The 27,345-nt window shown below is 36.6% G+C and overlaps 1 protein-coding gene across 3 annotated transcripts; it reads left to right on the top strand.

Moving 5' to 3' along the window:
• The first annotated feature begins 363 nt into the window (after positions 1-363).
• LOC127983803 (palmitoyltransferase ZDHHC14) lies at positions 364-27,132 on the top strand. Of its 3 annotated transcripts, none has more exons than XM_052586146.1 (9): positions 364-711; positions 7,590-7,750; positions 10,028-10,186; positions 10,278-10,415; positions 17,400-17,448; positions 19,032-19,134; positions 20,165-20,274; positions 22,117-22,219; positions 24,623-27,132. In XM_052586146.1, the coding sequence occupies exons 2-9, from the start codon at positions 7,660-7,662 to the stop codon at positions 25,037-25,039; spliced, it is 1,170 nt and encodes a 389-aa protein (XP_052442106.1). In that variant the 5' UTR covers positions 364-711; positions 7,590-7,659; the 3' UTR covers positions 25,040-27,132. The 3 variants fall into 3 exon arrangements, with proteins under 3 accessions (XP_052442106.1, XP_052442104.1, XP_052442105.1); XM_052586144.1 differs by lacking the exon at positions 364-711 and adding an exon at positions 764-2,065; XM_052586145.1 differs by lacking the exon at positions 364-711 and adding an exon at positions 766-2,065 and having other exon boundaries at positions 24,668-27,131.
• Positions 27,133-27,345: the final 213 nt, after the last annotated feature.

The raw sequence follows: 27,345 nt of genomic DNA, 5'->3' as shown, positions 1-27,345 counted from the left end.
TAATTCCTAAAGCTTCATTCATAAACGCCAATGGTCGAATATGCTATCAAAACACGTCAAAACTGTCTATGGTGTGTGTGTGTGTGTGTGTGTGTGTGTGTGTGTGTGTGTGTGTGTGTGTGTTGTGTGTATATATATATATATATATATATATATATATATATATATATATATATATATATATATATATATATCAGTATATATATATATATATATATATATATATATATATATATATATATATATATATATATATATATATATATATATATATATATATATATATCAGTGGGTCCGACTCACACAGACTTCCGGCGGAAACACGTCAGGCGGAACGTTTCAAAATACAGAGAGAGATTGTGGAAATGACGTACAGCTTTTACTGGGCATTATAAGCGTGCCTACTGTTATATTCTTACTCTTAAAGTGTATTAATAATTGAGGCATGATTATAAGAATAAAAACTAAATTCAAATAATGGCAGAGTAACAAGAGGACTGTAAGGATTGGTGTTGTGCTGATATCCGCAGTTCTGTTTTTTGTTTTATTTTTCATCATGACAAAACGAGATTTTCAAACTCATAATGAAGTGAAATTTGATGGAACTAGATATGTGTCGGCGAGAGGAAGACTGAGATTCAGATCGGCTGTGTTTAAAACCGAGCTGCCTACCTAGACAACATACGGGACATCACAGGCAGAGAGGGAGGAGTATGATCTTAATAATCAGTCTTTTAAAATGTTTATGTTTTTATATTTTATTATTACAATATTTAAAAACATTCTAAAAAAATATTATTGTTCTTGTTTTTATTGATGCTACAACATAAGCACAAAAGCGCCTATACATATGCTGTCTTGAGATCCATTTTTAAAATGGGTCTGTGTCAAAAGTTACCCACTTTTGAAATACATGCCCCTAAAAGGAGTGTAGCGTATGCTGGCAATTCACTCTTTTGAGACATGCTCAAAAATGCTTTCTATGGTCCCCAAAAAACGTGGTCTAGTTTTGCAGCACACTGAGGCACATACTCGAAATGCTGTACTGACATATCACTAGGTTTTAAACCGTAACACCCAGATATGCTGTCTACGTAGACAGCTGGCTATGATTTGAGACGGCGCCGCTGTTTATAGGGTCATCGTGTGTTGTTCACGCTGGGATCCACTCCATCCACATTCAGCGCACATCGATCCTTCCCCTCTCTCTCCTTCATCATCGATACAGATGATTAAACAGACGCCTCTGTTTGTTTGCTGTTGTGTTGCGATATTGTGCATGCGGCGTCAGAACTAGATTTGTATCGTGCTTTACGAGGACATCGGAAGAACGCTCTTAACGTGATGTTTCAAATGTTTGGAGTGGATTTGGTTGCTTCTGAATCGCATTAACGGAGTTACAAGCTTTAAGACGCCCGCGGACAAAGCGACATTTCTGGGCATGATGTCCACATGCCTCTGTGTCCTGGAGCGCATCCTGTTGTGTTGAGGATAGACATCTGCAATGAAGGAGTTCTCCAAACAAACATGTAAACCAAACACGAGGATCTTATTTCTTTCCCATCGTTTCGGATGCACATATTAGCAATGCATTTAAAACATTGAAGATTTCAATGCAAAACATGGAGATAAGAAAATGTTTTGTTTTTTGGTTACAGTGCCATGATTTTCTTTGACTGGGCTGTGTAATGCTTCCTTCATCAGATCAGAGATGTTTCTTCAAGATCCAGCTGTCTCGTCAGTTCCTTGAGGACGTTTAATTCTGATTCACTTGTGTTGCTTTAAAGTTGTGTTTTATTGCTGGTGGGTAGATGACAGGCAACATGCATCTCGGAGTAGAGGAGCCCATCCGAGAGTGCCAGTACAATCAGATCTGCACACACAACTCCTCACCCATGGACACGCCACACACCAAGAAGAAGAAGATCAAAAGGAAATGGCAGGTTTTTCCTGGCCGAAATAAGTTTTACTGCAACGGCAGGATCATGATGGCAAAGCAGACCGGGGTCTTCTATCTTACAACGGTTCTCATTTTGGTGACCAGTGGCCTCTTCTTTGCCTTTGAGTAAGTACATTGAACCACTAGATTCAGTGTCTTCTCTCTACTCCAGACATTAGCAGAAACGTTTGTATACGCTCTTAAAAATAAAGGTGCTTAAAGGGTTCTTCACAAGGATACCACAGAAGAACCATTTTCGGTTCCACAAAGAACCATTCAGTCAAAGGTTCTTTGAAGAACCCCCTCTTTCTTACCTTTTATAATCTGAAGAACCTTTTTTCGCCACAAAGAAACAGGTTCTTCAGCTGTTAAAGGTTCTTTATGGAACCATTTAGACAAAAAAAAAAGTTATTTCTATGGCATCGTGAAGCACCTTTATTTTTAAGAGTGTATGGGATAATGAAGAACCATGGAGCCTTTGCATTGAACAAGTGAAAAAAAAGGTTCTTCACACAAACAAGATATCTTTCCTTGGGGAGCCCAAAAACATTGTTTGATGGCATTGCTGTGAGAAAGAAGCGTCCCGTGAGAAAATAACTAGTATTTTTGAAAGCACCTCAAAACAATACCATGGTATGAATACAGAAATCATTCAATAGCAATATTAGCAACTGATAGCATCACTGTACACTACAGTACTGTTTTGTTTTTGAGTTTGGAGTGATCATTATGATTACTGATGATAAAGTCCAAAAGTGGGAAGTGCTTTCAAAATTGAATTGACTTCTATCCCACTTTCATGAAAGACACTAGACATTAATGGTGTAACACAAGCTGTGAAAGATGCTTCAGACAAGAGAGCCTTGTTCTCAGGGTTTAAAAACCCAATGCTCTTCATTACTCGAGGCATGTTTGCCCGTAAGCCTCCACTGGTTGTTAAGAGAATCTCTTTGGAGAAGGGGACGTGTGGAGCGGAGGTTTTCCAGTGTCCCATCCCCCATCACCAAGCCCCATACATTCCATACCACAACTTCCAAAACATCGTCGTGGTGCGGCCCTGTTTCCATGGCGACGGTTTCCCTTTCCCGATCTCTGTGTTCTTTTGGAACAGCCCGTGTCTCCTAGGAAACAGCACGAGGACCCAGCCCACAGTTGTATTTCTTTGCTCTAGGGTTAGCCTTGTCATGCTTTTTTGAAATGATTATAAAGTCATTCCAGAGGTTTTGGGATCCATTAAACACGGATAGCTGAAACCACAGACGGAAACACATTACCCGTGCTGGGGAAAGGCAGTTGGTTTGTTGCGCAGTTCAGCACAAAATGTTTACTCGTAAATCATATCAAGCAAAGAACGATGGTTAGATTGAATGCATTCAGCTCGTGTATCATACGCAGGAATAACAACAGGAAATGGTTCAAGCAATGAACTGAACTAACTGAAATGAAAGCAGTATGCAGAGTTTAAACTGTCCTTTGCAGATAGTTATATCACGTCTCTTTCTGGTAGCCCTTCTTATAAAATGCATCATAAAATTATCGTGTTTACCAGCTTAACATGTTCATGAAGTTGAAGGTTTCATATATAACTTTCAGTACAAGCAATTAGTTGAGCGATTTGATCAAACTAGCCTTATATGTAAATTAGTTGAAAGGACATTTATGCTTTTATTCAGCAAGAGGCATTAAAATGATACAAAAAAAATACACGAAAAAGAGGTAAACTTTGTAAAGCTCTTTGTAAATTTTGTATTCATTAAATAATCCTGAATTATTTTCAAATTTGATAATAATAAGATATGTTTTTTGAGCATGTGACACTGAAGACTGAAGTAATTATGCCGGAAATTCAGCTTTGCATCACAGGAAGAAATTACATTGTAAAGTGTATTAATGGTTATTTAAAATGTAAATAATATTTAATAATATTAAAGTTTTTGACTATTTTTGATCAAACAAATGATGGATGGATGGAGGAATGGATGGATGGATAGACAGATAGACAGATAGATGAAATAAAATAAAAAACTTTGACCAGTAATGCATAATGTTTTAGTCGTGTGGCTATACTTTAAAAAATGTGCAGTTTTGTTTTCTTTATCCCAGTGTAACGGTTTGTTCCAATGTCAGTAGTAATAAAAGTTGTAATCAATATCTCAAATGCATGAACATTTCCTTTAAAGAGAAAATATGATGTAATCCTCTGCACATTTGTCTCTTGATAAACAAGCAGATAAAAATACATCTAGAACAAACAATCTGAAAATGGATAGACAAATCAGTTTTGAGTTTCTTGACATCTCTAAATTCAGCAGCACAGTTTCTTTAGTCTAGACTTCAGACTTTGGATTTCAGAAAAACCTCAGTCTCCATTTGTACAATGTGACTTGATAATAGACTGCAGCGACCCTGTAACCTCTCAGTCTGTCATAACAACCTCAAAACTGTTGAGACCCCCTTGAAGACCCCTTCACAAGGAATCTTTAGAGCTGGAAAGCGAACAGTGATATAGAAGCAGTGCTAAACACAATGTAGCATTCTTATAAGGTCCCTCAGGGGATGGCGATTTGAACATGCTATAGTCGATAGCATCTGACCATTTCGGCTAATTCAGTTGCTCTTAGTTGTGTTTAGCCAACTAGCAGCCATCAGGTTGCAGTGCTGACCATTTTTAAATGTTTATGTTTTGGAGTCTGATTATCATTAGACATTGTGGCAGACAGATTGTGGGCCTTGTACCACAGACCATTTGCTTATGCTTCGAAACAGATGGTGGTACATTTCATTAACTTTTAAGTGTACTGTACAGCCAATCTGGATTAAATTTTGTATATTTTTATCCCAAATCCACCAAAAATGCATTCAGTTTAGATTATTATCATGTGGCTTATTCGTTGGTGATATTCACACCCTGTTATTTTATCACTCCTGTGTTTGACTGTCACTTTGGATAAAACGTCTGCTAAATGCATAAATGCAAATGTATTGTCTTATAATTTATTATATAACATATGGGTAACCGTTTATTTTAAAGTGACGTAGTTACATGTTACATGCACTTACCTTTATTAATAACAGTAAATTATGCAGAATTACAAGCATTACCTTAACCCTAGATAAGTACATGTGGTTGATTAATGACATTATCTTGAATTTGGGAGGTATTTTTATTCATTTATGTGGCCCTGAGCCCCTGATATTTATTTCTTCCCGTTACTCAGTACTTAATTTTGTAATTACACTGTAAAAATGTCAACATAAAATGCTGTTAAATGATCAATTGCGACTACTTGCATCCATAATAAAAGTTTTTGTATACATAATAAATGTGTGTGTACGGTATATAAATACAAACACATGCATGTATGTATTTAAGAAAAATATGTTGTTTATATATTAAATATATTTATTTATATAATATAAAATATAAGAATGAATATATAAATGTAAATATTTTTTAAATATATTCTGTATGTGTGTGCATTTATATATACGCATAATAAATATACACGACACACCTACATGTATAAAGTAAACAAAAACTTTTATTTTGGATAAATCGTGATTAATCGCTTGACAGAGCTACTTAAAATAAAGCGTGGCCAACAGATGTTCTTGTCCACTGCACAACTATTAAAATAACTGTACACATCCAAGACTACATTTATAGCTGAAGAATGCATTTGCTTAATAGAAAATGATTTTAATTAGTGCTAAATGATATTGACCAGAGTAATAAATCTGCCCATATTTGGCCAATTTTATATGATCAGTATTGGCTAAAAACGCTGTTTGCTCAGCTGGTTTTAAATTGGCATTGGATTTTCTTTGTGTCAGATCCAGAATCTACCAACAGTGTTGTAAATTAATAATTCACACAATTTCTGTTTGAAACTTTTTGGTGAGTTTTCAGAAAAACAGTCTTAAGACAAGTAAGATTACATTTTTTGCAACTTTGAGTCTCAATTGTTTTAATAAACTGCATTAGCCTGTGTCTCATATACAAACCCGATTCCAAAAAAGTTGGGACACTGTACAAATTGTGAATAAAAACAGAATGCAATGATGTGGAAGTTTCAAATATCAATATTTTATTCGGAATACAACATAGATGACATATCAAATGTTTCAACTGAGAAAATGTATCATTTTAAGGGAAAAATAAGTTTATTTTAAATTTCATGGCATCAACGCATCTCAAAAAAGTTGGGACAAGGCCATGTTTTCCACCGTCTGGAATCCCCTCTTCTTTTTATAACAGTCTGCAAACGTCTGGGGTCTGAGGAGACAAGATGCACAAGTTTAGGAATAGGAATGTCGTTACATTCTTGTCTATGTCCACACGCACTCATGCAACCCCACACCATCAGAGATGCAGGCTTCTGAACTGAACTAAACTTGGGTTGTCCTTGTCCTCTTTAGTCCGGATGACATGGCGTCCCAGTTTTCCAAAAAGAACTTCAAATTTTGATTCATCTGACCACAGTCCATTTTAAATGAGCCTTGGTCCAGAGAAAACACCTGTGTTTCTGGATCATGTTTAGATATGGCTTCTTTTTTGACCTATAGAGTTTTAGCCGGCAACGGTGAATGGCACAGTGGATTGTGTTCACCGACAATGTTTTCTGGAAGTATTCCTGAGCCCATGCTGTGATTTCCATTGCAGTATTATTCCTGTATGTGATGGAGTGCCGTCTAAGGCCCGAAGATCACGGCCATCCAGTATGGTTTTCCAGCCTTGACCCTTACGCACATTTTGCACAGATTGTTCCAGATTCTCTCAATCTTTGGATGATATTATGCACTGTAGATGATGATAACTTCAAACTTTTTGCTAATTTTCTCTGAGAAACTCCTTTCTGATATTGCTCCACTATTTTTCGCCGCAGCATTGGGGGAATTGGTGATCCTCTGCCCATCTTGACTTCTGAGAGACACTGCCATTCTGAGAGGCTCATGTTGCCAATTGACCTAATAAGTTGCAAATTGGTCCTCCAGCTGTTCCTTATATGTACATTTAAATTTTCCAGCCTCTTATTGCAACCTGTCCCAACTTTTTTGGAATGTGTAGCTCTCATTAAATCCAAAATCAGCCAATATTTGGGATTACATTTCAAAATGTCTCACTTTCAACATTTTATATGTTTTCTATATTCTGTTGTGAATAAAATCTAAGTTTATGAGATTTGTAAATTATTCCATTCCTTTTTTACTCACAATTTGTACAGTGTCCCAACTTTTTTGGAATCAGGTTTGTATATCTGGTATATGTGAGCAAACTACTTGCAGAGTCGAGTCACCTTTATTTATAACAATACAGATTGTGTCGAAGCAGCCTTGCAGGATAGACACAGGAAGTGTTTTTTACAGTGCTGTTTTGGTGACGCTAACACTCAACTATACAATACATCTACATATATATATCTACAATACAGCACAACTAAAGTATTTATTACATTGTAATAACATTTTTATAATCATTACATAGCAGACTGACTGTAAATGCTTTTGTTTTTGCTACAGCCAAAAGACAGGATGATAAAAGTTTTGCATGATCACAAGCCCCTCATATCTCATGTATTTACTTCTGGTGGGATTTACTAGCTACACAACATGACCTTCACAGACAGTTTTTCCACTCCCTCTTTTCCAGCTGCCCATTCCTGGCATCAAACCTGACCCCTGCTATTCCGGCCGTCGGAGGAGTGCTGTTCGTCTTCGTGATGGGAATGCTGCTCCGGGCGAGCTTCAGCGACCCGGGCGTCCTGCCCAGGGCCACACCAGAGGAAGCAGCCGACACTGAGAGGCAGATAGGTGGGAGGAACTGCCAAGATGATCGCTCTTTCCTCGTTCTGTTCTTTTCACATTGAGCTGAATATGCAGCCTCCGGTTGCAGGTCTGTGGAGTGTGGGACAGAGAATTCTCCGAGTAAAAGGAGACCGAGAACATTCGATGTTATTCTCTCCTCTCGTCTGACATGAATAATGCATGCTCGCTCTCTCAGGTTTGCCGTCTGCCCAGAGTAATATAAAATCTGCTGAAATATTCATCTCTAGCAAAGATTCAGAGGATGTGTTCATGTTATGCTGTCTGATAGTTTAATCAGTCACGAGTTAATGGTTGTTCATAAGTTGGTTTGGATATTATTAAAGGGCCAGCAAGGAACGCACCCCAAGATTTAACAGAAATTTCTCACTACATTCAGAATTTAACGGTGAAATCAATGCAGGCCAAGCCATTTTATGCCATAACACTACAATTAGTGGAGATTTTCCATGGATATGCACATGTTGATTTAATTCGCTCGCGTATAAATTTGCTGGTTATAATTGAATGGACTCTGGAGTCACTGCTATGAGTTTGCTGGTCTCTCATTGAGGCTGAATTTAGTGGACTCCACTGGTGAGAAATTGAAATGACTGGTCCTGAGCCAGGAAGTGCACTTTAGCTCAGGTTTGTCAGCTCGGGATTTGGAGTTATGTGTCCCTGCTGTTCGCATGAATAATGCAGTAGCAAGTAAACACTGCTGTGAAGCCCAGCGGCGCTGTGTGCTGCTTAGAAGATGCACAGCGTGTTGAGGGTCAACCCATTAAAACAATAGTTTCCTCAAAATGAAAATACTGTCATATCTTAAAGCCCATGTGAATTCGTTCTGTGGAACACAAAAGGGAAGTTTTGAAGAAAGCTCCTTTATGGTAATAAAATGTGTCCTTATATGACTTGTGCACAGTTATCCAAGTCTTCTGAAGTCATATGATGGCTTTGTGTGAAACACAGACTGAAATTTAAGTTATTCATATTTGTCATCTTCCTCCTGACAGCCAAAACTGACACCACTGAGGCCAAATTCCATTGGTTCTTTTGTATCTTGTGACCAAACATCATTGCCATCAATAGTGCATTTATTACTGTTTAAAATACTTTTTTAAATATTTTGAAATAAGTCTCTCATGCTCACCAATTCTGCATTTATTTGATCAGAAGTACAGTTAAAACAGTAATATTGTAAAATATTGTTACAATGTTAAATAACTGTTATTTAAAGTTATATTTATTACAGTAGTGGCAAAGCTGGATTTTCAGCAGTTATTAGTCTTCGGTGTTCAGTAATGATTGTAATATGATGATTTGGTGGTCACATTTCGTATTATTATTATTATTGGTGAAAGCCGTTGTGGTGCTTAATATTTTTGTGAAAACTTAAACTTTTTTTTCAGTATATATTTGAGATATATATTTTTTGTAACAATGCAAAATAATTTCCTGTCTCTTTTGATGAAGTTAATCAATACTTGATGAATAAAGCTGCAGTTCAGAGAAAGATTTTCAGTGAATAACTATCTTTTCTTAACACAAAGCTATCTTTTTTTTTTTTTTTTTTTTTTTTGCTTTATAAAACTTACTGTTGAAAGTTTTGTAATACATTAATAGTGAATTTTTTTATATTTTCATTTTTTGTCTAAAAGGTCAGGTCAGGATTTTTGGTCACACTTTAAGGTCCAGTAAACACAATAAACAAACCATTAACTACAACTTTTGCCTCAATAAACTCCCAATTTGCTGCTTATTAATAGTTAGTGAGGCAAGTTGTTAAGTTTAGGTTTTAGGGATGTAGAATATGCTCAGGCAGAATATGTGATTAATAAGTACTAATAAAAAACTAAAATTTTAATAATAGGCAAATTGTTCTGGTTCAGTATCTGTGACGTGCTGCCAATTGATTCTTCATTGAGTACAAACAATAATGTACAGTAATGTATGTATAATGGATTTCTATTGGCCAATTGATAAATGTTGCTGTTTTTCAAAGCACAGCCACAAAACATCATATACACAAGTTATATGCACACTCATACGCTGTACACATATTTGCATGTAGTAATAGGATTAAACCCTCTGAAACACCTTCTTCCATTGCAGGTGCTCTTCTGTAAATACCGATTTAGTTTTTACAAACTGAAGGACACGTCTAAATTATTTTCTGTTGTAAACAACCGCGTGACACAGATCTTTAAACTGACATCCTCTTCCATCATGTTTTCAGTTTTCTGCAAGATTGCATGTCTGAATCGGTCTGTTCTGATTTCACAGATGCAACCAACGGCCCGAGCGGCCCAGGGTACAGGCCACCCCCCCGGACCAGAGAGGTGGTCATTAATGGACAAACAGTCAAACTAAAATACTGTTTCACCTGCAAGATCTTCCGCCCACCGCGGGCTTCGCACTGCAGCCTGTGTGACAACTGCGTGGGTAAGCGTCTGTGTATACTGCTAATATGTTTATATGATAGTCAGCAACATCATGTAGCTACAGAAGAGTTAACATATGATTTTCCCCTCAGAGAGATTTGATCATCACTGCCCGTGGGTGGGCAACTGTGTGGGGAGGAGGAACTATCGCTTCTTCTACCTCTTCATCCTCTCACTCTCCTTCCTCACCATCTTCATCTTCGCCTTCGTCATCACGCACGTAATACTGAGTAAGACTGCCGATCGCCTACTGTCTTATATAACTTCACCCTTCAGTCCCCAAACACATGACAGATCTTATCGTACCTTGTCTTATTTAACAGTGTTCAGCAAAAAAGCTCAGTGTTTTTGCTTTTACCAAACCAGGGTTTGACAGCTTGGGGTTTTTAGGATTTTAATAGAAATGGCTTTTTATTAGAAGATAATATGATGATTACCACTTGGTCTTGTATATTTATATAGTTTATTTCTGATGCAACAAGTTGGTTAAGTCAAGTTAAATTTAATTGTATAGCGCTTTTCATACACACTGTTTCAAAGCAGCGTTAAAAGAAAGTCATGATTTTCTTTGAATCTGAATTTTCGAATCTTGCCGATATTCGACTGATTGTCGAATCACATGTTTTGGGGCGGGGCAAAATACATTGATTCAAGTCAGACATTCGACTTACATAATTACTGACGTTAACACACAGGGAAAATGTGTAACGAACACCTCGCAGATACAGACGAGGTAAATTATGTTTTGGTTAACAGATAGTTAACATTAAACGCCACAACATTTTTTTTTCAATAGCGCTCTTATTACAACGTCAGCTTATATGACAGAAGTTATTAATGTTCTGAATTTCTGTTTTGAGCTGCGTGCGCTGAAGATGACCAGGAGAGTGACACATTTGATAGCACGTTTTTAATCAATGGGATTCAACTCATAATTTCATATAGAGTACACTTCGTTATTTATACAGCATAACGTTAATATTAGGACTTATTATAGGCTATCTGCAAAAAGGGGCGGACTGCACATAACCGTGTCTGCGTGGGTCTGAATGAACTCATTTTGTGGACGCATTCTTCACGAAACAACGTTCACATCGTTTTATTATATTGGTATGTGTATGACAGTCCAAGTCATAGTTATCACAGTACTACAATGAAGCGCTTGACTCAAAACCAAATGCATCTTATATCAGGTAAATAATATATCCATGATATATATTCACCGGCTGAAATGTTTTGAATTCACTTGTACCCTACCTGATCACAAAAATCCAGTATCTCGTTCTTCCACGTTCTTCCTTTTCAGATTCTTATTCACGGCTTTATCATAATAGGCTGTATATTAACTTATTGGGATAAAACCGGTAGTTCTATGTGTAATCAGACGTTTGAGCTCCCCCATATAGTCAGAATGGCATAATCAATAACACCCCACGAATATTCGACTGTCAGATTGGTAGTAATTATATAATAAAAAATTTGACAGTTGTAATATTCATTGCTTTATTTTAGTACACAAGTAAAGTTGGATAAAATTTGCATGCAATTTTATATATCATAGCAGAGATATCATGCGTAGCGATGTAAACAATCATGCAGCTTAGATTTGATGTATAGTATGCATTGCTTTTATCGGAGTATACTGTATTAATACAGGAAAAATAGGATGTATCCAACTTTAACTTTAACAATAACTTTTAATATATATATTTATATATATATATATATATATATATATATATATATATATATATATATATATATATATATATATATATATATATATATATATATATATATATATATATATATATATATATTGCTGGGCAGTAATATAGTTACATTTGTCAATGATATAGAGCATGTATCTTTTACTGTACTGAAAGTGAACTGGATGTATCTGGGTAAGGTTGGATATGCTTAAAGCAGTTATATAAATTGTTATTCATTTCTTAACTAAATTATTAATTTGTTATGTTATGATATTGAAAATGATGAAACCTTTGAGATTTTGATTTGGTGTAGGGACAAATATAATATAAGGCTCAAGATTTTGATCATATTGCTGAACTTTTTGCTTGTTTTATATGGCTGGCACCAGTTTTTGTCTTCTCAGTGCAACTAGGCAAAATTTAGCTCATTTACATAATCAAATATAATAATTATTTCTAGAAATAACTTTTAAAGGTCAGGTTCCCATGTAACAGTCATATTCAGTGTTGGGAGTAATGCATTAGGAGAAATAATTAAATATTGTAAATCACTTTAAGTCTTTAGTGCTGACCTTCGATGATCCAATTCAACTATACTAATAAGCAAATATGACTTCATATAAACATAACTTTTTTTGTTATTGCTAAAGAGTGTTAGACTTTCTTCTTTTGCGTCCTATTCTTCATGCAATCCAGAATGATTTGTTTGAGGTTTGTTTGTTTTCTACGGTACAGACATGAGTTTACATTTCCTTTAGCCTGAGGCGCATTCATTTCTCTTTTTTGTGTGAAAGGGTGCCAAAAATATACCTTTTTTATTTTAAAAACAAACGAGCAAGCCCAGCCCACATGAGGAAAAGCAACAGAACACATTACTTTCTATAAAAAAAAATCACAATTAGATACTTTGTAGGGAGTAACACAATATTGTATTGCATTACTTTTAAAAATAACTTCCCCAAAACTGGTCATATTCAACCTGTTTCTCTTACAAAACATTTCAGAATTGCACCTTTAAGACCTAGTACTGGTTCTTCATCACTGTATGGTTCAGCTCCTCCTCTCAGCTGTTGACTGGCAGGAGGACACCATGAGGCTGCTGACGAAGCAGTTTGCTCCCTGGGTGAAGTGATGTTTACTGCACAGAACTGATCAATCGGGCCGTGATAACAGGGGCACTCTGGGGTTGCTGGAGTGACAAATGGCTCCTGTAAGATGTCTATTGGACAGGGCACACTCAGTGCGGCTTTATTTACCCGCGAATCTCTCCTCAGATGCCCTCCAGAAACCATTAGCATTAAACACAGTGGCTGACTTTGAAGCAGTCCAGAAGGTGATTGCATTGAGACTGTCAGGACAGTGGTTTAGGGATTGGTGCATCATGGGACAGTGACAGCAGTGCACTGAATATAATGTTTTGGAATATTTAATTGCATGATAATTACAATTAAATTAAAATGTATTATTTAAAATATAATTTTGACCCACTCAAGTAAGCGTAAATACATCTTTTAGTACATCATCTTTCATCATATGTAATTTCATAATAAATTCTATTGTTTTCGAAGTATGGTTCAAGTGTTCTGCCAAAAGTACTGACAAACTAAACTAAAATATACTTTGAGATGTGTATGTCATTTATTAAAATATATTTGCAATACATATTTGAAACAATGAAGTTGTACTAATATGAACTGAATAACACTCTACAGTTAATATTATAATCAAGTACTTTACGTGGATTTAGTATTTTAGTACAGTAACAAATTAAGTGGACTTGATGAATAATATGATAAAAGATTATTAAACAATGGTTTAAAATTGTTTAAAATTTAAAGACGTTTTAAAAATGTACAAATTTGACATTATTACAGAGTGTGCTTAGGTATGTTAAGAAACATAGTAATGAAAGTGTACTCTCTTTAAGTACACTAAGTTGCCTTTTATTTCCTTACTATTACACTATCTGCAAGTATATTTGTTTTGATTATATTGTTAAGATTTTAAGTGCACATTCAGTTCAACTAAACAGAATTTTTTTGCAAGGGAAGAAAATGATGTGAATGTTTGGCTAATGCATTACAAACATATTGACGTACACATTTTTGCGTATCATTGACATACTCCAGTAATCAAGGGGGCGATAGAGTACCCTTGATATCGGTGTCATTAAACTGGATGCATTATGATTCAGGTAGCTAGCTATAAACATGCTGACCATAACTTAAAGTTTGAGAGAACTTAAGAATCTAAAAGATGAACAAGTAAGCAAGTTACATAAACACTTTGTTACGTAAAGGTCAAATACTGACATAGCAGAGCAACATTTTGAAGATAATCTTTCAACTGCTGCTCAGCCATCACAGTAGTAGACCTGAAAGAGAAAAAAGACCATAAAAGTCAGTCTGTGTTAACCGTCACTGTGCTTCTCGTGGTGTTCGTGTTCAGTGCTTAGAATGCAGTGCTGTGAGTTGTGATCTGACGCATTTTAATGCAAAATAACACATTCAAGAATTTAACCTACACAATCACAAGCAAATAAGTCACTCTTTTAAAATCTGAACAATTTCCATAGCAGTTTCATAACTAGACCATTGTATGGAATATATGGAATATACCCTAACTCCATAATCAGCAGCACAGTCTTGGAGAGGTCATCATCTCGATCCTGACCTTCCCAACAGTGGATGTTAATATCGTCTTGGGTGATCTGATCACAAGTGGTCAGCTGAAACAGATCAGCATTTATACTTGGTAGTAACACGCGTCTCAACAGTGTGTCTTATGAATGTGTGTATTATGTTTTTAATAGAACAAGATGGCGCCGCAGACGGCTGCCTCAGTTTTTGGCTCTCCAGTTTTTGTACAGATTTTTTTTTCCTGTTTTTTTTTTTTTCCAAACATGATCAGTTTTACCAGGGTTGAAGTGCTGAACATTCGGCAGTACACCATTCATTATTCGGACGTTTTGCTGAATATAGTAGTTGGTGGAGCAGCGACGTTGATCAAACGCTTTAGGACGCGCAGATGGGTGAACCGAGCCGGCGTGCTTCTGAAGCTTAGACAGCGCAGATTCAGAATAGCGCTGCCTAGCATCCATCTGGCGAATCTCTGCTCTATACATACCAAAACGGACAAACTGCTTCTACTCTCCTGGACAAATAAGGATTTTTCTACTGCTATGTGTTTCATTGATTTTTTTTAAATTTGATTACAGTGGCTAAGAGGAGCTACACTAAAAAGCTAGAACTCCAGTTTTCTGCCAATGACCCTGCATCAGTGTGGAAAGAACTGAAAGACACCATCAACTGCAAGATACCATCCCCCTGCACTGAGGCACTTGCTGAAGACCTACATGAGTTTTACTGTAGATTTGAAACTCCCAGTCTAACACTCTACAACCGCTCTGAACATCTCTCCACACAGCCTCCTGCAACCCCCTCTCCCCAACTCTTGCACTTCAGATCAGTGAAGATGATGTGTGGTAGGTCTTCATAAAGAACAAAGGCATCAGGCCCTGATGCTGTGACACCAGTATGTCTGAAAACCAGTGCTGACAAGCTGCCCCCCATCTTCTACAGATCTTCATATCACTGGAGCTGTGCAAACTCCCTGTCTGCTTCAAACGCTCTACCAGTGACTCTAAGGTCTATGGTCATGAAGACATTTGAGAAGTTGGTGTTAGCGTATCTGAAGGACATCACTGGACCCCTTGAAGTTTGCTTATCGAGCAAACAGGTCCGTGGATGGACATGGGACTGCAATTCATCCTGCAACATCTGGGACTTATGTGAGGATCCTGTTTGTGCACTTTAGCTCCGCTTTCAACACCATCATCCCAACAAGACCAAACTAATCCTGCTCTCTGTCCCTAGCTTTATCTGTCAATGGATCACCAGCTTTCTGATAGATGGGCAACAGCTAGAGACAACTGGTGTATTCACATCCATCAGCCGCACCACCAGCACTGGTGCCCCTCAGGGATGTGTTCTCTCCCCTCTGCTCTTTTCCCTGTACACCAACGACTACACGTCTAAAGACCCTTCTGTCAAGCTCCTGAAGTTTGCAGACACGTCAATTCTAAGAAGAATATTTACAAATATTATGTGTGCTTGCAGATAATATAATATTAATAAAATAAATGCTACTTACAGAAAGTACATTTTCATGACAATGACTTAATTTATTATTTTTTTTATAAAAAAAACTTGGGGCCAGATTTACTAACATCTTGCGCCAGCGCAAAACGTCTTTTGGCATTTAAATAGTACTGTCAGGATTGAGTGAAGAATTATTGCTGAAAAGGCGTGATCACAGTTATTTTTGCGACTTCCTTTCAGACAGAAAATTTATGGGAGGAGAGTATTAAAATTAATCACAAAACATATGCGCTCATCAAATTAATGGTATTTGCATCATTATTTAATGTCCCCAATAAACATATCTTAAAGCAGGCTGTAATTTGCGCTGCTCTTGGTAGATTGCGCTCGTCATTATGGTCATAATGTGCACATTGTCAGTAAATCACCCGCAGAATTTTATGGATTTGCGCTCTAATGCTAATTTGCCCGGTTTAGTAAATCTGGCCCTTATTTTGATTGTGTTGACTGACAATACTAGAGTAAAACTTAAAATTTTGTCGACTTGATTGCACAGATACTATTTGAACTGAACTGAGCTGGATGATGACATAACTGAATTAATAATCAACTTTTAAGTCTTCAACTTAAAATTTAGTGTTTAATATCGTCCTCTTGCGTTATCGACACACAATTTTCTTTAATCTGTATTGTTAAAAGCACTATATAAATAAAGTTGACTTGACTTGAAAGGTGACTTAAAGCTATATATATATGTATTTAATATTGCATTTAAAGTTTAAATGTATTACATTTTAAATATACTAAACTGCAACTTCATCACAATTAAACAATTACATAATTACAAACACATGTAAATACATGACATACAAGTTTATTTTAATGTAAATGCTTTTAAGTTTAACAGTATACTTTAAGCATAAGAGAGAAGTAAATATGAAGTTGCGTATAAAGATGTAGTTCAGTTTAAACTGAGTCAAAAATGTACTTTTTAGTCTATTTGCAAATTATGTGTGTTATGAAAAGTCTATTTTGATTATATGGTTTAATTTTACATAACATGCAATTCAGTGTCCAAAAACACTACATTCAGTTTACACTAGATTATTTTAAAGTATACTATTTCCATTACTTCCATACTTTTTAAACAAAGATACAAGGAATGCTCGCCTGTTTTTTTTTTTTTTTTTACATTAACAAATACCTGCTAATGTTGGCATCCATGAATTCCATAAAAGTCTAGGATTTCGAGTGCCTACAAACATCTGTAAGACAGCAGCTGGCTAATTTCTTATTCCAGTGATTCTTTGCTCAATATGCTGCCTGCTTTTTCATTTGAGACTTGTGTTTCATTTTTCTGTGACAGCATTTCTTTGTTACATAACCAATGCTTTTCCTGCAGGATCCAACAGGACTGGCTTTCTTAGTGCTCTCAAAGACAGCCCAGCCAGATATCCTTTCACTAAAATGTGTGTGGGAAGAGGCAGTGCAATAGGAGTCTATTTCTGGTTTTCTAACCTCTGGAACACAATTGCAGAAAAGCAGCCCACACTGACTTTCTCTACATCTTCATTGCTATGTGTCTGTACCCCTCTCTTTTCAATGGAAAGAAGTATGTTATTAAATATGGGCTGTGGGAAGTCTTTGCATATCTGAGATTAGCTTGAAAAGGAAAACGGCAAGGAAAGATCTTCTGTCCTACTGCACAAATATGCAGAAGAGTGATTTGTATTCACTTTAGTGTTCATTAGTGAGACCGGCTTCCTGCTCACATTCAATTATTAGCTTGTCATGCATCATTTATTGCTTCATGATAGACTTACTCCTATAAGCAAGCAAGTCAACACATGCTAGTGCCAGCAAAAACCCACTTTGCAAAGTACAAACTGCAAATTTTTTTCTTAATCAGTATTTTTGACTTTGAGTTGTGCAGCCAAATTGCATAAATTTTTTTATTTTAATTTACTGTAAATGCTTGCAAGTATACATTTAACAGTAACCTTTGCTATAAGCATAAGACAGAAATTACATGTAAAGATATTAAGTCAAATTTAAGAGAGTCAAAAAAAGTACTTTTAAATTCATATATTTGCAAATGATATGATAATGAAAAATTGTATCGACTCCGGGTTTTTAAACCGTAGTATAAATTAAACTCATCGCAGATGCACCTTATTGACTAAAATCAGCGCTGTTTGTTTCTGCACTATTAGCACTTGCGGAAAGCTGGCAATTAGCAGATTTTTGTCTATTAAATGTTTGTGAGAGATTCAATAAATGGCAAAGAACAGAGCTTTAATCGTGCACATATCCGGAAGTGCAGTGTAGTCGAGCGCACTTTCAGCATTTTAAAGATGCGATTCTGGTTTCTGGATTGCAGTGCTGGAATGATACAAAAAGCATTAAAAAAGTGATTTAACTATAGCTGTAACGAGGAGTCAGAGGCGTTCGGATCCATGTGCAGAACTTTATTAAGAGAATGGTCAGACAGGCAGAAATCAGGAACGGTGTCAGGGATATCCAGAATCACAAACGGTAACAAGCAGAGGTTAGGGCAGGCAGCAGAGAATCAGTGTCGGTATAAACGATCCAAAATCAGACACAGGAAGAACAAACAGGGAAAACGCTCGGAAATGCTAGACGGGGTTAAACAAGACTTCGCAGTGAGTGAGAGTGATTGTGCTGCTTAAATATGTGTCTGTGTATTAGCTGCAGGTGTGTGTCTAATTGGCTGATGAATGAGGTGCAGGTGTGGCAAGGTGATTGCGATGCAATGGCTCATGGGGAATGTAGTTGGGGTTCGGTGCAACAGAATGTAAGGTGGTAGTTGTCCAAATGATCTGTCCAAGTGATCTAGTGTCCATCTGGTGGTTGATGGAAATAGGAGTGCCCTATATAAGAGTTCATGGGCACGCCATCTGATGATCGTAACACTAGCATACTTGAGTCCTTTTTCTGAAGCTGTCAGGTACCTCCTATAATAAGTGGATGCAGTAATACATGTACAGATTAGTATTTTCCTTGACGATTGTACTGTTCTGGAAGTGGTGGTGTGCTTTTTCTCCGTCTGGTCCATCGTGGGACTGTCAGGATTCCATACCTACCTGATCAGCTCCAATCAGACCACCAATGAAGACGTGAGTACCTCCCTTTCAATATTAAAATCTAACTCTTAGAATATGAACTCAATATTCTTTAATTAACGAATGTGACGTGATGTTGTAATTAACAGTGTTTTATACAAATTCACCCAGGACTGTATGTAATACTCTATGCACAGTTTAGGGTTGAGAAGTTTTTTGAGAAGTCTTTTATGCTTAGCAATGCTATATTTTAAAATATAATGAATTCCTGTGATGGAAGCCATTAGTATAGCATTTTTCAGACGTTTTTCTGCTTTTGTGCTCAGAAAACATTTCTTCTAGTTATAACAGTTGAAGATGCATGTTCTGCTTAATTGTTGTTGTCCAGGATAATTTTTTCATAGATTATTATAAATTCCCGAGAACTTATTTTATTGAAAACACAATTGAGACACTTTTGATCAATCCAATGAATTTTTGCTGAATAAAAATATTTTTGGAAATAAATATATAATAATAATAATAAATAATAATAATAATCATCATATTACCGACCCCTAAGCATTTGAATGCATGTGAAAGATTTTATTTTTTTCAGAAAATCTGAATATCAGCTCAGTATATAGAATATTCTTTGCTTTTATAAATATGCAAGAAAGAAACTGATACAGTATGTAATTCCATTTTTAAAAGAACAAATATATATATTTCACGGCCATTAAGAAATCTTTACAAGCAGTAAATTTCCTCAAATCACCCGACCGCAGGTTAATTTTGCACCCTGCATACAAAGTTGATTTAAATTTGTCCCTCGGGTCAAGACTGTGAGCCAAGATCAAAAGAGACACTCGGAAAGTCTGACAAGTCGTAACAGGAGGACAATTAATGAGCACTTCACAAGACTGGCTTTGAAGGTGTTTCTCACCGTAACACAAAACAGAATCAGGCTATAACTCTCTTCCACGTGACCCTGGTTCATCGCTGGGTTTATTAAGGCAGCCTGTCGTCTCTGAGAGTCTCGTTGATGTTGGCAGCTTGTCCCTCTCAGCTACTGTAGTTCTCAACGGTCACATCACTGTTTCAGATCAAAGGTTCATGGTCATCCAAACGAGGCAAAGGCAACTTCAACCCCTACAGCTACGGAAACTTCCTCACCAACTGCTGCGCTGCACTGTGTGGACCTCTGCCGCCGAGGTGAGTGCAGCACATTGATGCTTGTGTCTTATGTTCAGTGTCTGTTCAGATGGAACGCAGTGCTGCACACTGCACAGTATGTACTGTATACGGAGTACTACCTTTATTTAAATCAGATTTTAGGCTATTTTATTTTTTACCAAAACCTTCTATAATTTTAATGTTGGAAAAATATAAGTTATCGGCCATAATGTTGCTTTTAAATGAAATGTTCCCTCCTGGAATGACCTCAATCCGAGCAGCTGAGTTCTTAGCCATCTTTAAGATTCGGCTTAAAACTCATCTCTTCCATCTTTATTTGACCCTCTAACTCTAGCAATCTCTATTCTAATTCTATTCTTAAAAAAGGGCCCATTTTATACTTGCATTCTATTCGTTTCTTGAAAAAAAAAAAAACTTTTTTTATTTTTTATTATACAATTAACAAAAGCAAAAAAATCCTCTAAAACTAGCTTGCGCTATTCTTTTTCTATTCCATCTGTTTTCTTTTCATATGTTACATAATAAAAAAGCCCTTGCTATGTGTACTGCGTGAAGCTAACTTAGGCTTGTTATAGCACTTGTATATCATTGCTCTTTTGTTGATTTTGATTGCTTCTATTGTCCTCATTTGTAAGTCGTTTTGGAAAAAATAATCTGCTAAATGACTAAATGAACCTAATTATTGGCTTGTTGCCATTTTTAAATCTATTATCCCCTAAATGTAACAGTTTTAATACTTTTTTTAAAATGATGATAGATTACTAAATTGTTAGAGAATTTGAATGGTGATTTCTTGTTCAAAACTCACCGCCATAATGCAAAATTATGTTGTTATAGATGCTTGCCAGGACTTTGCTGATTGGTTTCTAGGATGTTCTGGATGGCTGCTTTCTGGCCCACCATGTAAAAAGAGGCCACCTTTAAGACTTGGCTCAGATGTACCTCAAGTTCTTGAATGCAAGTCTGTTTTGCCAATTTTTTTGTCAACTCAGTCAAAGTCCAAAAAATCCAAAAAGCCCTTGCACACCTCGACACTCATGACGTGTGACTGAAGGGTTAGAACAGAGGCTCAAACATGCTTGCTGGACATATAAGAACCAGCGAGGTTACATGAATAAATCACTTCTACAATGTCTTTATTATGGACTTCCATCAGAGGAACAGAAGTCATTCAGGTTTCATTCAAAATATTTGAATTTGTGTTTTAAAATTAAATTTAAATTACATTTATGCATTTAGCAGACGCTTTTATCCAAAGCGACTTACGGCTATCAATTTTTACCTATCATGTGTTCCCGGGGAATCGAACCCACAACTTTGGAAAAAAAAATTAGCCTCTGTTTGCCCGTCAAAGCTTTGTCCTTTACATCATTCATAACTCAGAATCAGAGAATTGAATTGCAGTCCACATAAAAAGTCCATTTCAAATAAGATATTAATCAGCTTCCTCAGAAACTCATTATCCAGGCACGTTATCAGCCAAGAGATTCATGCTGATCTTGTAGAAAGATTGGCCATCTCAGCGATTCTCACTCATTCAGGCAAAAACCAATCAGCGTTCTCACTCCGGGAATATCTTAGATAACCCAGGAACATTCCTGAATCGCTTCAGAGGAGGCTTGCTGACGTCAAAACCGTCACACACCCACACAAGAGTTCAGCACGCCATTGATGACTTTCTCACGGAGCCAGGAACACAAAGCAGAAGTGGGAACAGCATCACTGCTGCCATCTGCTCTGTGTGTGGGCATGTTGAGTCGGAGGAGGACTCCGTGCACACACACACACACACACACACACACACATACACATTCCCTGACTCATGGTTGGAATCTATCATCCACTTCTTTCTCTTTGCAGTTTGATTGACAGAAGAGGTTTTGTCCAGCCAGACACTCCGCAGCCTGCAGCCCAGACAAACGGCACCGGCGCCTGCCCCTCCAATCAAGTCCAGAGTCACATGGTAAGACGGCCGTACTCTGTCCTCTCACTGAGTGTGTGTGTGTGTGTGTGTGTGTGTCCAGTCTGTTGTGCTTGAGCCGTTGTAATGAAGCCATCTATGTTCAAAGCACTTCAAGGTTAAACAGTGATTTGAGCTATATAGTGGAGTCCAGGAGTCTGCGACACACACTGCAAATCCGGAATTCAGAGTTTTAGACACATCCCAGACGGAATGCTGCTGTCGGTAAAGGAGGACGCAATAAAAATACATATTCTTAAATAATGAAAAAAGCACAATACCATTCAAATGTTTAAGGGCGGGTAAGATTTCCGAATGTTTTTTTAAAAGAAGTCTCACACTCCCCAAAGCCAGATTTATTTGATCAAAAAAACAGTATAAACTGGTGAAAATTTCGTGTAAAATAATTAGATTTTTTTTTCATATTAATATATTTTAAAATGTAATTTTGAGCAGCCATTACTCCATAAATCACATGATTATTTAGAAATTATTATTATTATAAAAAAAAAAAAAGCTAATAAATCATACAGAATGAGTTTTTTTGAGAAAGTAAAAATGCAAAGAGTTTCCTGTGAGGGTTAGGGTTAGGGCCATAGAATATACAGTTTTTACATAGGGCTGGGCGATATATCTAATGATATGATCATGCGCATCTAATCAGTAAAGCTGCTTTCCGTGATCACCGCTAAAATCTCCATCACCTGCTTATAATTGGAGTGGCATTTAATAGACAGAGCCGTAGATCGCTTCATTATCGCAGATGAATCGCCTTCGATAATGAACACGACATTGCGTAGCATGATCATATCGTTAGATATATCGCCCAGCCCTATTTTTACAGTATAAAAACCATTGGGATGTCCTCACTTTTCACAAAAACAAACGTGTGTGTGTGTGTATATATATATATATATATAGTCTTCACTACCACTTCTGATCAATTTAATGCGTCCTTGCTGAATCGAAGTATGAATTGTAAAAAAAAAAAAAAAAAAAAGAATGGTACAATAATAATAATACAACTTTTCCTATCGTTTTTTTTATTTTCTTTCTCTCTATAATACCCTTTTTGTAGTTTCTAGCATGTTCCACTCAAGTTGTCCTGATGTGTTGAATCTGCCGTTGGCGCAGACGTGGTCAGTGATGTCACTGCTGTGAACAGATCAGCTCTCATGATGAATACTGATGCACACTGTCTGGATTCAGCCAAACACATCAGCCGCTGATTTGATGACAATTATTCAGTCCCTTAAGGGATCCAGATGTTTTGAAGTGATGAGTGTGTTATGTAAGCTTTCAAATAGGTTTTAAAATCTGTGTGGCATTACTTAACATAATATTTCGATTCACCAATCCATTAGGTTAGATGGATGAATCTCACACAGAAGTATCCAGGTCATATTTCACCTTAAACAAGTGAACAAATACATGCATGCGTACATGAAGAATGAAAACAAAGCCAAAGTATGGACCATTCTTCTTCTTTTTTTTTCATACTAATTATGCATTGATTTCATATTTGTATATTAATTTTTAAATCTATAATGGTATTGCATTAGATTGGTCAAAAATGGCATTGGAGACTCTTGTTCTGTTCTTTAGAAATTTATTTTCATCAAAAAACTAAAACATCGATAAGGAATATCACACGAGTCAATGATTTCTGAAGATTCATGTGACACTGAAGACTGGAGAAATGACTGCTGAAAACTCAGTTCTTCAATCTCAGGAATAAATGACATTTTAATATATATTACAATCAATTTAAAGTTATTTTGACAATAATAATATTTAGTTATATTTCACAGCTTAACAATTTAAATAACATAGTTTTACAATATGAAATTGGGGGTTCTTAATGAAAAAACATTCATCTCAATAGTCCAAGAATGGCTTTTTCCATTAAGAAATGTGAAATATGTCCTCAACACGTACTTTACAGGTTTGGTGACATTTACCCAGATATTATTAACGCCTAACTTCTTTTTCTGTCTTTCTTAATTTTTTTGATCAACACACTCTCTAATCTTTATAATCATAACCTTCTAATAATTGTTTTGTCATTCTAACCGACAGACACTGCAGGGCTCCAAAACAGCATAAAACCCTACACATTTGTGACAAGAATTCAAAATGCAATTGCCATTAGTACATAGATGCCCATTTCACTTAGAACGTTTTTAAATAACACTGATGCCAACATGGGCATGACCATGCCAGCATAAACACAACATATGCTGGTGACCAACCGCCAGGTGAAAACTGTTGTAATCACAAGCAAGCACAACAGTCTTCAGCAGTGTGGAGCCCTGTGACGTGTTTTTCTGTAACATTTGATTCTTTGTTGGGTCTGACTTCCTCCTGGCTTTCCCTTTTCTCTCTGTCCTTCATCCTTCAACCCAGTGTGCTCAAGACCAGTGCATTCAGAGCACCAAATTCGTTTTGCAGGCCGCCACCAACCCGCTGCTCCACAGTCAGCCCATCATTCTGGGCGGAGGCGCGCCCCTCCAGGCCAAGACCTCTCTGGGTGGGCCGTGCTCCACTCTGGGCCCCTCTCAGGCCTCGCTGCCCTCCTCTATCCCTGGCCTCAGCTGCGGGGGAGAGCTGATGGCCCTGCGAGACTCTGAGATCCACTGTCACCATCACCTACACCATCAACATTTCATCAGTCCGGAGGAGACGCCCTCCCCGCCTGCAGCCCTGCCCTGCGCCACCCACCTGGGTCACAACGTTCACCCGGCGCAGCTCTTCAACCCCGCCAGCCAGGACTCGCTCCATGAAGACTCTGTGCGGGGTTTGGTGAAGCTGAGCTCGGTGTGAGCTGTTTTTAGTGCCGTTCTGCTGAACTGGACCAGAAGCCATACGGTAATTTACACACACATAACAGCGTCCTCCTGGATGTAATGGAGGCAGCCGCCCCGAACAGTTTCTGGAGTACCAAGTGAGGACCAAAGCTAGTCTTCCAGCTCTGTTATTACCCAAGCTGTATATTTTTTTCCTTTTATGGAAGCTTGTTTCCACTACGGATTAACAATATTTAAAAAAGGTAACTGCGACTGATTCTGACTTTTTAGTTGCAACTGTCAATTTGGATTTTTTTTCTCAGAATTGCTTGTTTATGTTTTGCAATTGTGAGAATAGATCTCACAATTCTGACTTTTTCCCCCCTCAGAATTCTGCATGTGCATGTGGTCGGGTCAGGCCGGGTGAAAAAAACTGTAAAGATGTCAACTCAGAATTCAGTGAAAGAAAAAAGAAAAGGTCAGAAATGTGAGATATAAACTCAAAATTGTAAGTTTGTAACTCAATTCTATGGAGAAAAACCTGAACTATGGAGTATAGTATATAGAATTAGAGTATATAGAATTGTGAAATACTAAATCAGAATTCTGAGAAAAATGGTGAGATTTGTGAGATACAAATCACAACTGCAAAAGTCAAGATTCAAGATACAAACTCAGAATTCTGAGGAAAAAACCTAGAATTGTAAGATTTAAACTAGTAATTCTAGAAGAAAAAAATCTAAATTGTGAGATGTAAGCTCAGAATTGCAAGTTTATAACTAACAATTCTTAGAAAAAATTCAGAATTATGAAAAAAAAAAGGTCAGATTTATGAGATAATCTCACAATTCAAAAAAAAAAAAAAAAAAAAAAACCTTTAGAAGTGTCAGATACAAACTGACCAAATTTATTTCAAAATAAAGTCGGACTTTATTGAGAGATGAACTTGTAATTCTAGGGGAAAAAATTGTGTGATGTAAACTCACAATTGCAAGTCTATAACTAACAATTCTTAAAATAAGGTAGAATTTTCAGATATAATTCTGAATTCTAAATTAGAATAATGAGATATGAACTCGCAATTCTAAAACTGTAAGATAAAAAGTCACAATTACCTTTCTTAAAAGCAGCTCTATAGAGCACAACAGTGGCCAAGGATTTCATTTCTCCATAAAGATTTCATAAATGTTCTCCAGTAAAGAAATCAAAGCCCTAAACCAAACCAACCAGCTCTAATATGAATCATCATAAACTCAGATATGAAGAAAACAATATAAGACATGAACTGCTCATCCAGTGAAGCACTGTGAATGACACAAGAAACTACAGCTCAATATAAAACAAAACATTTTATTTATATTACAACATATTGTGACTGTGTCGTTCACAGTGCTGCATTGCAGTGCTCGGTCATTGCTGAGCTCTTTTGCAGTGATTTATGTTTCCATAGTAACAAGTCCTCTTGTTGTTTCGTTCTAGTTGAGATTATGGTGTAGGGGAATTCAGCTATTAAAAATATCTTTTAAAAAAGACCTTGAAATCACAGACTTAATGGTTTCTACAGCAGCACATACCGTGTTTTAAAGTTCAGAAGCCTCTTAAAAGGTTCATGTGCTACTGGGGTTCAAATTCAATTAATCTTTGGAGAAAGTAAATGGGATTTTACTTGTGGAAGCTGACTGTTGTGCTCGAGAAGTGTTTCTTTAAGCTGTCAGTCAGTCAATAAATGGGATCATTTCATAAGAACAGTGTTGATCTGTGGTCCTCCAGTCGTATTAGCTGAGCTGGTGAGATGACAGCAAATCAGTTCAGTGTTCGTCTGTTTGTACAGCCTGCGATTCAGACGCTCACAAACCCATCTGTCCCAAAGTCTGACATGAGATATGAAACATGCGACGTCACTGCCTTTATCTCTCTCTCTGGGGGTTATGTCGATGATATTAGTGGTATTATCTATGATAATTATGCTTTGGTTATATACTGCATCAAATTGAAACCAGGTGCCAACACATTATGGTCATGTGATTATGTGCCAAAAAGCAGTTTACTGGTGAAAAAAAAAAAAAAAGTGGATTATTGTGGATGTTAATAAATTCACAACTTTTTAAAAAAAACTCTTTATGATTGTCTTTGTTTACATGTGTCATTAAAACTCATAAATAAACAAAATAATGTTTTAGTTATTCTAATTGATAATGTACTAAATGAACAATTCATTTAATGCAGTATTTATTAATCTTAGTTTAATGTTAGTTAATAATAATAGTTGTTCACTGTTAGTTCATGTTAATGCAGAGATTTTGATTTTAATAATGCATTAGTAAATGTTAGAAATTAACATTA

This window comes from Carassius gibelio, chromosome B20 (assembly GCF_023724105.1).
Source record: "Carassius gibelio isolate Cgi1373 ecotype wild population from Czech Republic chromosome B20, carGib1.2-hapl.c, whole genome shotgun sequence".
Taxonomy (NCBI): Eukaryota; Metazoa; Chordata; class Actinopteri; order Cypriniformes; family Cyprinidae; genus Carassius; species Carassius gibelio.
Note: the sequence above shows the minus strand (reverse complement) of the source record. Positions and strands in the feature narration are given on the sequence as shown.

Excerpts from the sequence above, each read along its gene's own strand:
- LOC127983803 (XM_052586144.1), top strand. The coding sequence starts at position 1,812 with ATGACAGGCAACATGCATCTCGGAGTAGAGGAGCCCATCCGAGAGTGC. Across the intron at positions 17,449-19,031 it reads CTCAAAGACAGCCCAGCCAG|TGTTCTGGAAGTGGTGGTGT; the intron begins ATATCCTTTCAC and ends TGACGATTGTAC. Across the intron at positions 20,275-22,116 it reads TGTGGACCTCTGCCGCCGAG|TTTGATTGACAGAAGAGGTT; the intron begins GTGAGTGCAGCA and ends TTCTCTTTGCAG.